The sequence below is a fragment of the Eutrema salsugineum genome, unplaced genomic scaffold (genome assembly GCF_000478725.1).
Source record: "Eutrema salsugineum unplaced genomic scaffold, Eutsalg1_0 scaffold_5, whole genome shotgun sequence".
Classification (NCBI taxonomy): domain Eukaryota; kingdom Viridiplantae; phylum Streptophyta; class Magnoliopsida; order Brassicales; family Brassicaceae; genus Eutrema; species Eutrema salsugineum.
Genome location: NW_006256612.1, coordinates 14,999,139 through 15,013,948, shown reverse-complemented (window position 1 = coordinate 15,013,948; position 14,810 = coordinate 14,999,139). Strand labels below are relative to the sequence as shown.

The 14,810-nt window shown below is 35.8% G+C and overlaps 4 protein-coding genes and 1 non-coding gene across 5 annotated transcripts; 3 read left to right on the top strand and 2 right to left on the bottom strand.

Moving 5' to 3' along the window:
• Positions 1-22: 22 nt before the first annotated feature.
• Positions 23-1,957, top strand: LOC18994584 (protein DEHYDRATION-INDUCED 19 homolog 2). The gene is made up of 4 exons (XM_006418246.2): positions 23-278; positions 557-702; positions 1,285-1,362; positions 1,448-1,957. The coding sequence occupies exons 1-4, from the start codon at positions 197-199 to the stop codon at positions 1,802-1,804; spliced, it is 663 nt and encodes a 220-aa protein (XP_006418309.1). The 5' UTR covers positions 23-196; the 3' UTR covers positions 1,805-1,957.
• Positions 1,958-2,128: 171 nt separating this feature from the next.
• On the top strand, positions 2,129-2,201 carry TRNAK-CUU. Its single transcript has one exon. It is a non-coding gene; the product is annotated as a tRNA-Lys (tRNA).
• Positions 2,202-2,637: 436 nt separating this feature from the next.
• LOC18994583 (60S ribosomal protein L19-1) lies at positions 2,638-4,299 on the bottom strand. The gene is made up of 5 exons (XM_024152377.1): positions 4,098-4,299; positions 3,560-3,682; positions 3,140-3,453; positions 2,978-3,048; positions 2,638-2,886 (listed from the first exon to the last, which is right to left on the bottom strand). The coding sequence occupies exons 1-5, from the start codon at positions 4,207-4,209 to the stop codon at positions 2,859-2,861; spliced, it is 648 nt and encodes a 215-aa protein (XP_024008145.1). The 5' UTR covers positions 4,210-4,299; the 3' UTR covers positions 2,638-2,858.
• A 5,873-nt stretch (positions 4,300-10,172) lies between these two features.
• LOC18994581 lies at positions 10,173-12,266 on the top strand. Its single transcript, XM_024152336.1, has 7 exons — positions 10,173-10,233; positions 10,328-10,399; positions 10,491-10,640; positions 10,855-11,019; positions 11,218-11,271; positions 11,470-11,619; positions 11,895-12,266. Exons 1-7 carry the CDS (start codon positions 10,177-10,179, stop codon positions 12,264-12,266), a joined length of 1,020 nt encoding a protein of 339 aa, XP_024008104.1. The 5' UTR covers positions 10,173-10,176.
• Positions 12,267-12,792: 526 nt separating this feature from the next.
• LOC18994580 (exopolygalacturonase clone GBGE184) lies at positions 12,793-14,603 on the bottom strand. The gene is made up of 4 exons (XM_006418242.2): positions 14,334-14,603; positions 13,886-14,188; positions 13,278-13,781; positions 12,793-13,164 (listed from the first exon to the last, which is right to left on the bottom strand). Exons 1-4 carry the CDS (start codon positions 14,538-14,540, stop codon positions 12,913-12,915), a joined length of 1,266 nt encoding a protein of 421 aa, XP_006418305.1. The 5' UTR covers positions 14,541-14,603; the 3' UTR covers positions 12,793-12,912.
• Between the last annotated feature and the right edge of the window lie 207 nt (positions 14,604-14,810).

The window sequence follows — 14,810 nt, the reverse complement described above, 5'->3', positions numbered from 1 at the left end:
GCTTCATTAATAAAAAGGTCTCTCCTTTGGGTCTTTAAAAAGACCGTCTCTTTTTTTTTCCTTGACATTTTCTCTCTCACGAGGGTCTAAAGCTTATAAGCTGACATGTGCAAGTAAACCACACGACGAGGAGGTCTAGTTACCTAATTTAAAGGGTCTCAGGTTTTTGCCGATTTGTGGAGATTCAGAATCAGAGATGGAAGACGATATGTGGGCAGTTTCCTCTTCCGGCTCTTCTAGGAGCCATCGATCAGCAACGGCTGCTAAGTATCAGTCTGGTTATTATCCAAATCCCCTCAATTTCTTTTTTGATTTCAGGGTCTATGATTTAAGATGTGTCTGAAATCTGAATTGGGTTTCGATATATCTGATTTGTTCTTGATTGAAAGTGTTTTAGCGATTCGTAGAGAAACTCTGTGTGCTTTTTCGTCAATAAAAATGAAAGCTTTACGTTTGCTTTAGATGAAAAGCCTTTTTTTTTTCCTTCTTAATTTGACCGTTTCGGGGTTTTTGCTCTGAGGTTAATTTGATTTCTGATTTATGGCGAAAATTCCAGGTTCTTATCTAGATACGGAAGATTTTGAAGAAGAAGATGATGATATAGCAGTGGATTACCCATGCCCGTTTTGCTCGGATGATTATGATTTAGTTGAATTGTGTCACCATATCGACGAAGAACATCAACTTGAAGCTAATCATGGGGTATGCGATATTCACATCTTATCTCCACATCATTTACTGCTATTACTATTCGACATTCAAGCTTCACTTTAAGTGGTTTTGGTATCGATTAAAAGGTTTCTAGAGCTTTGCATTCTTGCTTTATAGGGTAGAAACAGGTCTCTTCAATCTTCGATTTGAATAGCAGTAATTAGATTGATGCTTTTAGAATCGGGTTGCAATTGTGAATACTTTCAAATGAGAAACATATTCCTTGATCTTTGAGTTGACGTAACTCTCCGTTATAAGCATTGATTGGTTAAGGATTTCAGGAAATGAATATTTTCGTTGTGTGATGGAACATTTTTTTAGCTTCACATACTTGCTTTAGAGCGTAGGATTTTGAGAAACGTCCCCTCAATCTTTGGACTGTTTTGATTGATGCTTTTTGTGAATAGTTTCAATTGAGATAAATGGCCTCGATCCTCCACGAACTTTCAGTTGGAGCATTGATCCGTTTCGATTTCAGGGGATGAATGTTGAGTTGTGTGATTGATTTTCAGTTCTGTGAATTGTTTTGTGGCAACATCTCACATTTAGTTTTTCTTTGTTTGTGATTTTTAGATATGTCCGGTTTGTAGCAAAAGGGTGAAGATGCATATGGTGGATCATATAACCACACACCATAGAGATGTCTTGAAGATATCCTTTTCCATTTTCAAAAACTTTTCTTTTTCGTCTCTATAATGAATGCGATTTGTTTGAGTTTCCTTGACAGAAACTTTACAGTGAGCAGAAGCAAACATCATACATGGAAGATCCATATTCATCGGATAAGTATCTTCAGTCTCTTCTTGATGAGTTGCCGCCATCTATGAATCACCATCATACCTCTAAAACTGTTGTTTCTGATAAGTTTTTATCGTTCATCAACAATTCTCCATTGCCGAATCAGACCAAACTTGTGCAGCCTGATTCAAGTGTACAAGAACAGACTTTGAATAAGGATTCTTCGACAGAAGAAGACTGGAAATCGTCGGCTCCTTTATCGGATACTGAACAATTGGAGAAGGCAAAGAAGTGTGAGTTTGTACAGGGACTATTGTCATCAGCCATGTTTGATGACGGATGTGACTTCTTCTGAGTAAAAGAAAATAAAGATGTGAAGGCTCTGTAATGGCAGAGGCAATTCACTGGCATTGTTGTAATTTTATTCAGTTCTTTCTATTTATATCTGTATCTTTTTCAGACTAAACGTGGTTCTAGTCTCATAATATAAGCCGATGCGTTTTCAGTTTGTCTTCACAAGAATTATAATTGTACAGCTCTGTCTTTCTTTCTTTTTGGACATTGTACAGTACAGCTCTGTCCTTGTAAAGCTCTAACATTTACAGAACACATTCATGGAGTTATGCTTAGACAGTAGGTTTAGGTGTCAAATAAGAGAAAGCTGTTGAGTAGACAACAAGCCCGTCTAGCTCAGTTGGTAGAGCGCAAGGCTCTTAACCTTGTGGTCGTGGGTTCGAGCCCCACGGTGGGCGATTTCCCTTTTGCGATCATGTTTTAAGAAACATGAAAAACGAATTTCTCTGCAGTTTTGATGTGTCCAAACGCTCAAGGACCCAGTTTCTGTGGAAAACTAATTCCTTTGCAGTTTTGATGTTTCTAAACGCTCAAGAAACCCAGTTTCTGTAAATATGTCTTCTTAAGTTAAAAGTGTTTGTATGAAATTGCAAACTTTTAGCTTGCTGTGTATGATTTAACATTTTCAGAATTTTTTACATAAACCAGTAAGTAAAAATATTTCAGTTTTCTCCCTTTTGTCGTCGCAAAAGAGGTCGAGCAAAACCTCTGACATATGGTTACAAACTCATATTAACAGATATTTATTACTATCCACACATTCGATCGACTAGCTTTTATTGAGAATTGGGCTTTAATTAGACAAATAGTTTTAGCTGTGAATGGATTTGTTACTTAGGTGGAGAACGAATAGCAATACGTAACAAAAAAAAGCACAAGTTTTTGCAAAGCACGTCTCTTGAAACACTGATAAGCTAAAAATCTCAAAAAATAAAAATTAAGCGACATAAGTTTTTGTTCTTTGCGAGAATAAAGTATTTCAACAAACCCAACTTCATAAAACACTCAAAACCTTCTTCAAGTCAAGTCTATATAGCTTGATCACTATATCCTCTTCACTTCTTCGACTTCTTCTTCGGTACCCTACACAAACAAAGACCCATAAATGGTTTAGATGTTAAACATACTTAAAAAAACAAAGCTCAAATTACATCACCATTGAGATAAGACTTACTCTGCAGTTTGACCAGTAGTCGCAGGAGCAGCTGGTGGTGCAGTTACAGGCGCAACATCTCCTCCGGGACCCTATAACAACAGAAATCACCAACACATCTTATAAGAACCGGTAATGAAAGCAGAAGAAATATTTTAATGCGGAATAAAATTATAAATTCACCTTAGCTAGACGCTCTTCTCTCCTTGCATGTTTTCTTTCTCGGCTGGCCTTGTTCTTAGCCCTCTTAGCCTCAAACTGGTCAGACAAAGTCTTCTCTCTGGCTTTCTCAGCCTTGGACTTGTGGATGCTCTCCATCAGGACACGCTTGTTCTTGAAGACATTACCCTTAACACGCATGTACATGTCATGGTACATGTGCTTATCAATCTTCTTCGACTCTCTGTACTTCTTCAGAAGACGCCTCAGAACACGCATCCTACGCATCCACAGTACCTTTGTTGGCAATCTAGCTTCACGGGTACCCTTTCTCTTACCTTTTTAAAGCACACAAAATAGCAAGAGCAAAAAAAGTAATCGTTATACATTTGTCCATGTAGTCTTATATTCATCACAAATGATTACCGATATTCAAGTACATACCGTAACCAGAGTGACGTCCCTTCATTTTGGCAATCTTCATGCGGCGAGCTCTGGAACGAGAGTGGATCTTGGTTGGTTTCCTGATGATAAAACCATCCTTCACAAGCTTCCTGATGTTTTGGCCTACATTTTATTCAAGTATTTATCAATCCTTAAACTGAAACATCAATATACGAATCCAGTCTATAAGAAGCAAAATAAGCAACCAAACTGAACTATTCGGAAATTGATTGATCCTATGACAAATCACATAGACAAATAGTGCACAAAAAACTCCACGTATTTCCTGATTCACGATGATACATAAACCACGACAATCACCAAATCAATGCTAAGAAGTATAAAAATCAAGCATCAGCAACAGCAACGAGCTTTCAATTTGCAGATCGGAAACGAACACAAATATTCGACATATCCAACGGATTACACTACAAAATCGAAGAAAACTCACTGTTCTACTACCAGCGCAGGTAAATACGGGACAAATAAACACAAGAGAGACGCAAAAACAAAGAAATGAAGAGAAAGAAAAACATACGGGAATTGGCCATGGAGATGTCGGAACTTTCATTGGGATCGAGCCATACTTTGCCCTTCCCGCACTTCATCACCGATGCGGCGAGCCGCTTTTGGAGCTTCAGTGAAACCATTTTTGCTTCGCCTCTCTCTGGAGATTGGTGTGGCGGAGAACAGCTAATCGTAGAAGACGAAAGAGTTTATAAATGCAATGCCATTTCTCTAGGGTTTCTCCTATTCGCGCGATCCATTGGGCTTTAGGTTAAACAGGTTTGAAAAGCCCATCATTGTAAGCCTTATAACATATACTTGCGTTGACTTCTTCTTCTTCATTGTAATCAATTTGTTGCATGTTGACTGAGCCCAAGAAGGAGTGATGACGAGGCCCACGCGGTTAGCCCAAAAGAGATGATAGTAACAAGAAACCTAATCAGATGAGTAAGAGAGTATCCAATGGCCGTCAATAACAAATAGTTACTGTCTTACTGATTGCGTTACTGTATCGACCCATCCAGAGCTCTGCAAGTATTCACCTGCCACCGCAGGATGAAGAAATTCGGCTGTTGATTCTTCTGGCGAGCTGCTTGAGGAGAGAGAGAGAGAGAGAGAGAGATGGTGTGAGGAGGACTACAAATGTTCCGATGGAGCAAGTTGTTTCGCTCGAAGCTTGCCAGGTGAGACGAGCAAGGTATCTGCTGATGAGAGCATTTCCAGGGATGGAGAGAAGATAGTCCACAACACAAGCCCAAAAAAAGATCCCCAAATCGCAGCTGCACTCACATTCCCATCCCTGATTCTGTCTTAGATGGTGCTTGAGCAGAAAGTCTTCTTCACATTCCCATCAAAAATCGGCTGCCACTCACGGTGGCTCTCAATCGGTAGGTATGATTCTCAATCCTTGTACTCTCTCTATCTGTTTTTTGTTTACTAAAAGTAAGTTACTTAATTATCATTTCTACCTAATGGTTGTCCTCTGTATTAATGATTCGATTTTTTTTTCTGTTTTATGTATCTTTTTCCTAAGTTAAGACTTGTTTCAAAATCAAAAAACTAACCCGTTTCTTGGATAATTCCTCCTACGGGAAATGTATACGGCAAGTATATATCAGTTGGATTTCCTCCTTCTCTTTCTGTTCTTCTCTTTCTCTTTCTTCTTCTGGTTCTTCTTCTTCTTCTTTCTTATTTCAAACTCTTCGTCTCAGAATCAGAATGTCTATCTATAGTAGTGATGATTCAGTAGACAACGGGATATTATATGTGTCGCTTATTGTGGCTTTAGGCTTAGGTTTATCTTTTTTTTTTATTACCTAAGTAGAATAGTAAAACGTAACTTAAGTGATCAAATTAGAGAAGAGGTTGCGGTTGAATTAGGCGGGAATGCAGTTCCGGTCCTTGTGGATAATGAGTCTGTAGAGTTGGGCGGGAATCCAATTGTCGATAGTGAGTCTGATAATGATAACGCATCGACAGATGTCGTTATTAACTCCTCAGATTCTGAGAATTCTGAAAACGAGAATCAACAAGTACAGTTAGCTCATGTACTTTTAGAAAACTTTGTTTTTATACATGGGGCAAGGGAGGATGGGTGTCCAATATGCTTTGGTCAATTCGAGTGGAATGTTCCGCTGGCAAATACGCCATGTGGACATGCATTCCACTCGCATTGCCTGAGTCAATGGCGTCATAATTCTTGTCCTATTTGTAGAAGAACTTTAGTTTAGACCATGTTTATTAGAGAAACCAAATAGAGTTTAAAAAAAAAATTATTTGGATGTCAACACTTAAATCAGGTGAAGACTCAGCAAACAAAATACAAGATTCCATAATGTATCAAAAGAGTTTCGGTTGTTGTTTCATTGAAATTTCTCTTTGTTGATCTGTTCTGCAGAAAGCCAAGAAAGCCAAAAACAGAGGCGATGAGTTGTGGCTGACTCAGATTTAGTCGATACAATTTGCTTTTCAAGAAAGCTGGAGATTCATTGGAAAGGTTTAGTGGGAGCAAAATGATTGTGAAGAATGTTGTTTACTTTGGAATTTTATCATAGCCGTTGTGATGATTGTGTGGCATGTTAGTAAAAATTCATCAATGTATCGATAGTGTACTCGTATTTGTAACTGGTTTGTGGAATTCATCATCAAAGACAATTACAAACTTTCTAAACAGTTCTATTGAAGCCAAATTTTACATGATGACCGTTTTAAATAACCTCTTGCCAATGTATATAATATGATCAAAAGAGAAACTTGTCATTACATCAAAGACTCTTGATAAATAGAATTGAAAGCAAAGTCATCCTAGCATATAACATGACAATAGAAGAAACATCCCTCAAAAAAATTGAAGAGACCAAAGGAAGAGACCACTTCCACAAATTCTTGTAGCCAGATCGCTAAGAACGCCTCTTCCCCTCACAAAGTTCCTTACATTTCGACAATATCTTGTATTGAGTTCCGCCCATCGTTTCCAATGCGGGAACCTTACTTCCTTTGGAATCACGATGTTGTCGTGTGGATCCTAACAATCAGCAACTAGTTTTGTTTCCGCGAGCAGCGAATCAAAAGCTATTGCTTCAACCAAGGGAGAACGAGAAAGGTGTTCACCGTGAACGCCTCTCAAGAGAGACGAAGCATTGATGAATCAAAAGCCATCTACATGAAACTCAGTTACCCAATAACACAGGCTCTCCAAAATCAACTGCTGAACAACAGGATAGTTACAGTTCAAGAAACTTTTGGAATCTAAATCATTAGCCCTTCCCTTATAATAATATTCTCTTAATTCAATTCCATGATCTCCTTCTGAGAACATCACCATCTCTGCACAATCAGAGTAATCATCAACCTCACAAGTCTCTTGGATCTTTTTGACAAAGTCATCTACTAGAGTCTCCTCCAAAACAGATTTTTTTAATTCAGTTCCATGATCAGCTTCTGATCCGAGTACTCATCAGAATCAGTTTCAGAACGAGGTGCTCCTATAGAGAATTTCCGAGATTTGAGTCTCAATATCAACCTCACAAGCTCCTTCATTTCCATTCTCACACTCTTTCTTCTCCTCTTTATACATTCTCATAAATTCGGAACTAATACATCAAGGCGGAAAGGTCAGGCAGAAGAAATTTCGATTTTGATTTCAATCAACTCAAACCACAACCATCGAAAAAATCTCGGAGACGGAGATAACAGAAGAAATGGACGAGAGAGGAGTCAGAGATGAAATCGCTTACCCCCAATATAGCTCCGGCAGACGTCTCTTTGATCGGAAACCGGCGAGAATCGGAGGCAACGGTGAGGCGATTCTGAGAACGAAGAGTCGAGAAAGATTTCGTTGTGGAAGAAAGAGAAAAGAGAAAGGAAAAAAATAATTTGGGTCGCGATTTCACTACCTAATCACAACCCGACATGTGGCGACTAAGAAACGTTTCTACCGGATGCGAAATAAAAACCGTTTTTCGCTTAAAAACTCATTTTTCATTTATTTTTGGCCTAAAAAATACTAAGGGACGGACCTAGAAAAAGTTGTTTAAGATTATTATAATATATTTTTTGGCTTTAAGAATAATTAAGTAACTCTTATTATTAAGTATTTCATTAGTGGATTTGGTAAGAGTTGTTTAGTTATAAAAAATTAATATTTTTTTTCGAATCAAAAACCCTAATTACACACAAAATCCAATCAATATCTTCAATGCAATACATGAACACTACTATATTCTCCACACAGAATACCCTAAATTCGATAAACACAAAAACTCCCAAATTTTTTTTGGAATAAAGAACCCTAATTTTGAAGAAATTAAAACACAGCTTACAAACATCACGAAACCTTAATAGACGACTTACCTTCGCGAGTCGATGACCCACACCACCGCAAAACAACCGAAATCGCCTTCGATTTGCTCCGACCATGAAATCGCCTGGAATCACCTTTGAAATCGCCCATGGGAGAGAGCTCTCGTGTTTTTTCCAGAAAATGTAAAAGTATCGCGTGATTTTTTGACTCCACACACGTTTGAAATTTTTTCTAACATTCGCCCAATCACGCAGCGACACGTCATCCATGCAACTTGTTATGAGTCAGCCCTAAAAGTCTTTGCAGAAGGGTCAACCCTTATTTTTTTGGGCTTTGTTTTCATTATTTTAACCCAAAATAATGTTAAGCTATCCATGTTAAATTTGTTAAGGGACTTCAATGTACATGCTCTAAGATCCACCGTTTAAGTGTGCACAGTTTAAATGGCGTCATACAGCTCTATTCTTGATCTTCTTGCAAATATGTTCATGTGTTGTTTCATTACTATTTCCTGATCATGTAGATCACTCGGAGTGACTTGATTGATAGTGTTAATAAAGGCTGGTGTAATCTCTCCGTCGCCGCTGTCTTTGTCACCAGCCAAGAATCAGAAGTCTCCTCCTATAATGATCAGGGCAGAATTAAAGGAGAAGTCTGGAGATTGCATCCATCGAGACCAGAACCAAAGACAAAGACAGATGTGATCAGTTCGTAGATTCAGTTCTTAATTTGTGATTTCTTTTTTCATGCAAAGAGCGTTGATAAGATTATTGTTTTACTCCTTTTGCCGTTTAGGGGTAAGTGTGACTATTTTTATAATATCATGTTCAGCTGTACTGATATCTGCTTCTGTAAGTCTGTGGAATAGATGTGCATTCTCTTGAATTTCTTATACCAAAAATAAAATAAAAAATTGAAATTGTTTATAAGTCAAAACATGGCGTAAGTTCAATGTCAATGTAGTTGGTGGCTCTACTATTAAACTGTAGAGCAAATGGACACTGAAAAACCATACAATTGGATCGGTTGGTGTATTAGCTGAGTCTTCTGATATGCAAATGCTTAGGTAGAGCAATACAAATGTTCTATCACTTACGTTGTTTGGTTGTAGAATTCATTCCATCATTTGCATATGGGTGTAAACATACATTGGAAAAAACACTCAGAGAACAAGGATGTGTAGTTTCTAGCAGATGGGTCAGGCGAATATGAGTCCAGATATACGATTGATTATAGTGGTTCACTCTCCCTTTGTATATCATTTGGTTAGAAAGCAACATCCATACTCTTCTTTTGTATATCATTTGGTTAGAAAGCAACATTCATACTCTTCTTTTGTATATCATTTGGTTAGAAAGCAACACCCATACTCTCCCTTTATATATCATTTGGTTAGAAAGCAACACCAATTTGAACTTTCCAGTGTATTATAATTGATTACTTGATCATAGTGACAAACAACGTTGTAATATTATTTTTTTTGTTAATGTTATATTGAAGTATTTCTGGTTTTCGGGTTTAACAATTTACAAAACAGATAAAATATAAAAGATAAAGCCTCTACAAAAGAAAAGTAATAGCCCGAGTAAAAAACCTACAAAGACTTTGTAAGAATAAATCAATCCTTAACAAAGAAGCCCAACCTAAAACCAAAAAAAAATACTCCCTCTGTTCAGAATTATTTGATGTTTTGAGAGGTTTTTTTGTTCAGAATTATTTGATGTTCTCACTTTTCAATATAAATTTAATGAATTTTTATTGTTTTTATCTTTTATATTTTGCAGATTGTCTTCTTATTAGCTGAATAATATTTAAATAAATTATAAATAATATTTTTAGTATAGAAAAACTAAAAATTGAATGCATCCTTAATTTGTGTGCAAAAACCTTAAACAACAAATAATTCTAAACAGAGAAAGTAGTATTTTATAGCAAATTAATAACTAATATAATTGCAATTCATTTAATTATTATGTTTTGATCAACAGCATAAAATTTATATGCTATGTTCTTAGTCAACTTCATTGATAATCTCTAGTTTTTTTTTAAGATATAGTAATTTATAGAATTTATATAATTGACTTTGAATTTTATTTGTTATGTTTTAGTCAACCTTTATGAAATTTGTATGTTATCTTCTTAGTCAACACAATTAAATTTTGTAATTGACATTTTAGGTAAATTTTATAAGTGGTGAAGTAATATGACTAGTAATAAATTGATTAGTTGTTGACTCTAATTGGTTTATATATGACGATCAATATCAATGGAGAAATATAACTAAAAAATTTCAATGGTTTTACATCTAATGTTTTTTCTATCTTTTTATCTGCTTATCGCACATGTGGTCTATGGAAACATTGATGTGAAATTCTATAACTTTTACTTGATTTTTCCAGTTCTTAAGATATTGATATTTTTAATTTTAAGTATAATCTACTTTGTAATCAATTTTACAGGATTTTGATTGTCTTGATATATACAACCAACCAGCTTTCCAACATCCATTGTTGAAACATCACAAGATTCAGGTATGGTGATGACCTTGATTCAATCAAATATATATGAAAAAACTTTGGTTGAGCATAATCTGGTCAAAATAATTCTTAATCTTTGTTACAGGAAAATTTTGATTCAGATGAAAAGATTGATAGAAATTTATTTTCGGGAACAAATTATCAAATTTGTCCCAAAGGAACAGTGCCAATTTTAAGACAAAAAAATGGAACTGAGAGCCTTCATCTCGACACAGTCGATTATCCGGGCCAACATGTATATCTACCTTTTTAAAAATTATTTTATTGAAATATCTAAATTATCTTATGTTAAAAAAAAGTAATTAAGTTGTAGTATATAAAAAAGATATTATATTTTTTATAGTCACGTAGTTGCCTTATACTAAATTACTAATGTTGTGGTTATAACTCATATAATTTATTGAAGAGTTTATTAAACGAGCCGTTTTTTATATTCATGTAATGTACAGTTTGCAACAATTGAAACCATTTTGGATGGGAGCATCTATCGAGGAGCTGAAGCTTTAATAAGTCTTCATAACGTAACAGTACGAGATAACCAGTACAGTAAAAGTCAAATTTGGTTAGAGAATGGACCTCGTAATCAACTAAATAGCATACAAGTTGGTTGGGCTGTGAGTTATCACCATACTTATAAAACAAAATATGCATATATATATATAGATAAAGATATATAATTAATGGAACTTTCATTTGAAACTGTAGAATAAATATGAGAGGTTAATACTTGTTTTTGTTGAACAAAGAATATTAGCAACTCATGTTTTAAATTCATGCATGTGTCATCATGTATTTTATAATTTTATATGTAGGTACATCCAAGATTGTATGGTGACACTTTCACGCGATTTACAATATATTGGACTGTGAGTAAATAAATTATTTGCTTAATTATATTCTTTTATAAATTAATTCTGTTATTTAATTATTTTTTCTTCATACATAGCAACCCAATAAATAAATCCTGATTATTTTAAAAATAAATTTGGACCATTGGTTATGTTGTCTTTACTCTTTTTCTTCCTGCATAATATTTTGCCTTCTATGTCTTCTTAAATTATCAGGCAAATGGCTATAAAAATACTGGTTGCTATAATACAAAATGTTCGGGCTTTGTTATTGTATCTCAAATTCCTTGGATTGGAATAGCGTTTCCTGAAACCTCTGTTTATGGTGATAAAAAATCAGTTTCTTTCAGACCGCAAGTTTTTCAGGTAATTTTTTTACCTTCTTTATGATAAATCATATTTTTTTTGGACATCTACGATAAATTGTTTATTTGAAAAGAATATTGTAATTTTTATTTTGTGTGTTTTTTATTAAAAAAACAAGGGTCACCCAATTTTTTTTGTTTATGAAACACTTGAATCCTGCTCTTTATATTTATTTGGTTGTTGTAATTTCAATTAGGTTCTTTTATTAAAATCACATATATTCTTATAATTTTGATATTTTTCTAAATGATTTTTTGTGTTTTCATATTTATTAGGATGGTTTTAGTGGCAATTGGGCATTAAAAATATTTAATCAAGTAATTGGTTATTGGCCCAAAGAATTATTCACACATTTAAACAATGGAGCCTCTTTGATACGTTTTGGAGGAAATACATTTGCATCTCCGGATGGAATCAGCCCTCCAATGGGAAATGAGCGTTTTCCAGTTATCGACTATCAAAAAAGTTCACATTATCTATATGTTAAAGTGAAGAATTCAAATTATCAATTAGTTGATATTGAAGATAGGAGAATAAGACGTTATGCAGATTCGTACCAGTGTTATAGATTATCATATTGGGGTTACCAGAAGTCGAGTGGAGTATCTTTCTCCTTTGGAGGACCGGGAGGAAACTGTGGTATTTGATGATTGATAACTTTATCTATGTACTATAATATTTCAAATTTGCAAAAGAAATAAAGATTGACTAAACTATATATCTTCATCTTATGAATAAGGTATTTAAGGTCTTCAAAACACCACCTAATGAAGCTTGAATAAGAGTAATTTAAAAACAAAATAAGAAAAATTATGATAAAAGCTGTTTGGCCGAAATGTTTAGAATCATGAATGTCGGTAACTTATATAATCGGCTAATTTTTCATAAATTCTAATTTATACGTAGTTTTTTAGATTAAGTTACTTGAAAATATATATCAACATCATGCGTCAGGCGAATTTCTATCTAATTCGTGAAATCAGCTTAATTAACATGACCTTTTTTATATGTTGTATACACTACTATAATATACTTTCAGGCCATATTTATAACCAAGGAAAATTTTAAGCAACCAGCTGAAGGGGTCCGTTTAATATACATTACCCACACACACAAAAACAGAAACAAAAAATCAAAAAGTCAGGGAAAAAAAAAACATTATCAAAAGTCAGATATTGCAATGGTTAATTCATGTTCATGTATTCCCAAACTAACTCACAAACAAAACAAATGTTTGTGGAAACTTTTGATTTTTCTTTTCTTATAATTATAAAATTATGAATACAAAAAAGCTTATTTGGGGCACATAGGGAAGCTAAGTTTTCCACCAAAGATAACATTGGCGTTGTCGCAAAGTGCTCCGACCAAACCTCCTGACGATGACTTTTCTCCTCCTTCCTTGCCTACGAAGCTCAAGTTCACGTCAACGACGTTGACTCCCTTGCACGGCACCGATTTGCTGCATGCTATCTGAACAATATCTTTTGTAATTGTTGTTCCTCTTACGTTCTTGAACAACACATCGCTTATCGCAACTTTTGAATCCTACGCACAGAAAACACACACACGCAAAAAAAAGGGCAGATTTTTGTAAGCTACGGATATGAGCTAGTTTCGGTTTTCCTCGGTAATAAAACAAAACAAAAAAAAAGTCTTACTCCGCCTCTTGAACCGTAGTTTTGGTCAATGATGATTGGGTTCTTGACGCTTTGCATGATGATATCTTCAAACTTAATGTCAGCAGCCCTGCTTGGACCCGAACCACCCCAGGTCTTGATCCTAAGTCCATTGTCGGTCTCAATCATGGTGCAGTTCCTAACGTGAATGCCGCTAACGTCCTCCTCGTCCTTGTACTTACCAAGACTACCGACACTTAGGCCGTGTCCCGGGCCGCAAGTCACACGTTCGACGGTTACGTTGTTGGAGCCACGACCGACCGAGACACAATCGTCTCCTGTCGCTATTGTGCTGTCGAGGATGCTTACGTTGTCCGCATTGCTCAAATGGATACCATCGGTGTTGGGACTTTCAGCAGGCGCGATAAGCTTAATGTTGTGTATGTTGACATTCTCTGTTTTCACCAAGAACATGTGGAAGGCCTTTGCGTTGACCGAGCTAATGCCGCTGATTTCTACATTTTTCATGTTCCTGAATTTGAGAGACTGCAATGGGTACGCATGTACGTGTGATTAGTACCAAAAAATTCTAATTAACACTAGTTAGTCGCATGTTAATTATTGTGTGTTACATATTAATTTATTCTTACCGTTGGAGGAAGGTTGCATTGGACCTTTTTGCCACAACCATCTTCTTTCCAGACGGCTTCACCTTTGCCGTGGAATGTGCCGGTTCCGGTGAGGTGGACATTGTCGACACGCTCGAATAAGAACCATTCGGGGGTCGCGTATCCGCTTGTTGTAGCGATGACGGTGCCTTGAACTTCTACGGTCACCTTGCTCTTGCATGGACCGGCGAAGATAACTGGACCAGCCAAGAATGTTCCTTTAGGAACTAGTAGCGTTGCTGGAACAGGACTGTCACACACTTGGATCCATGTGTTCAAAAACGCCTGCATTGCATGTCACCGATATAGTTTTAGAAGAAAAAGTACGTTAGTATTAATTGGATCTATTTTTTGTTGTCACATGTACATATCCAGAAAGATTATGAGACGAAACTAAGACTAGTTCCCTAAATTCAAGAGGTCTTATTACCTTGAAAGAATTGGTGGAACCGTCTCCTACGGCTCCAAACTTGGTAATATCAAAGACAGAAGGGTTGCCGGAATTAGCGGCGAGGCCACGGCGGCCGCCGAGATATTCACCATTAGCCACGCAAGAACCAAACACCAAAGCCATCAGAATCAATGAACCTACATTAGTATTATTTGCCTTGGCGACCAACCTTCTTGCGTTAGCCATGGTGATAATATCTTTATTTTTTTTTTGTTTTTTTTGTTCTTTTAAAAAAGTGTACACAAATTTAAAAGTGAATTGCTCATTGGAGGATTCATCATGTTTTTATAAGGTTAGTTTTGTGTGCTATTTTTGGATTTTCTTTTTTAAAAGTAATTGTTTGAGGGAAATGTTTAGAGTGGGCGGTTCCATCTTCTTTTGCGGATCTGTTGACCCCAAATGATGGGGTAATAACAGAATCTGATTTAATGGTTGAGAATGATCAATATTACCCGA

Coding starts and splice junctions, on each gene's coding strand:
- LOC18994583 (XM_024152377.1), bottom strand. CDS start 4,209: ATGGTTTCACTGAAGCTCCAAAAGCGGCTCGCCGCATCGGTGATGAAG. Junction 3,049..3,139: donor GAGAAGAGCGTCTAGCTAAG/GTGAATTTATAA, acceptor CTGTTGTTATAG/GGTCCCGGAGGAGATGTTGC. Junction 2,887..2,977: donor ACTACTGGTCAAACTGCAGA/GTAAGTCTTATC, acceptor TTGTTTGTGTAG/GGTACCGAAGAAGAAGTCGA.
- LOC18994584 (XM_006418246.2), top strand. CDS start 197: ATGGAAGACGATATGTGGGCAGTTTCCTCTTCCGGCTCTTCTAGGAGC. Junction 279..556: donor GGCTGCTAAGTATCAGTCTG/GTTATTATCCAA, acceptor CGAAAATTCCAG/GTTCTTATCTAGATACGGAA. Junction 1,363..1,447: donor ACCATAGAGATGTCTTGAAG/ATATCCTTTTCC, acceptor CAGAAACTTTAC/AGTGAGCAGAAGCAAACATC.
- LOC18994580 (XM_006418242.2), bottom strand. CDS start 14,540: ATGGCTAACGCAAGAAGGTTGGTCGCCAAGGCAAATAATACTAATGTA. Junction 14,189..14,333: donor GTTCCACCAATTCTTTCAAG/GTAATAAGACCT, acceptor CATGCAATGCAG/GCGTTTTTGAACACATGGAT. Junction 13,782..13,885: donor AATGCAACCTTCCTCCAACG/GTAAGAATAAAT, acceptor TACCCATTGCAG/TCTCTCAAATTCAGGAACAT.
- LOC18994581 (XM_024152336.1), top strand. CDS start 10,177: ATGTTTTTTCTATCTTTTTATCTGCTTATCGCACATGTGGTCTATGGA. Junction 10,641..10,854: donor TCGATTATCCGGGCCAACAT/GTATATCTACCT, acceptor TGTAATGTACAG/TTTGCAACAATTGAAACCAT. Junction 11,620..11,894: donor TCAGACCGCAAGTTTTTCAG/GTAATTTTTTTA, acceptor CATATTTATTAG/GATGGTTTTAGTGGCAATTG.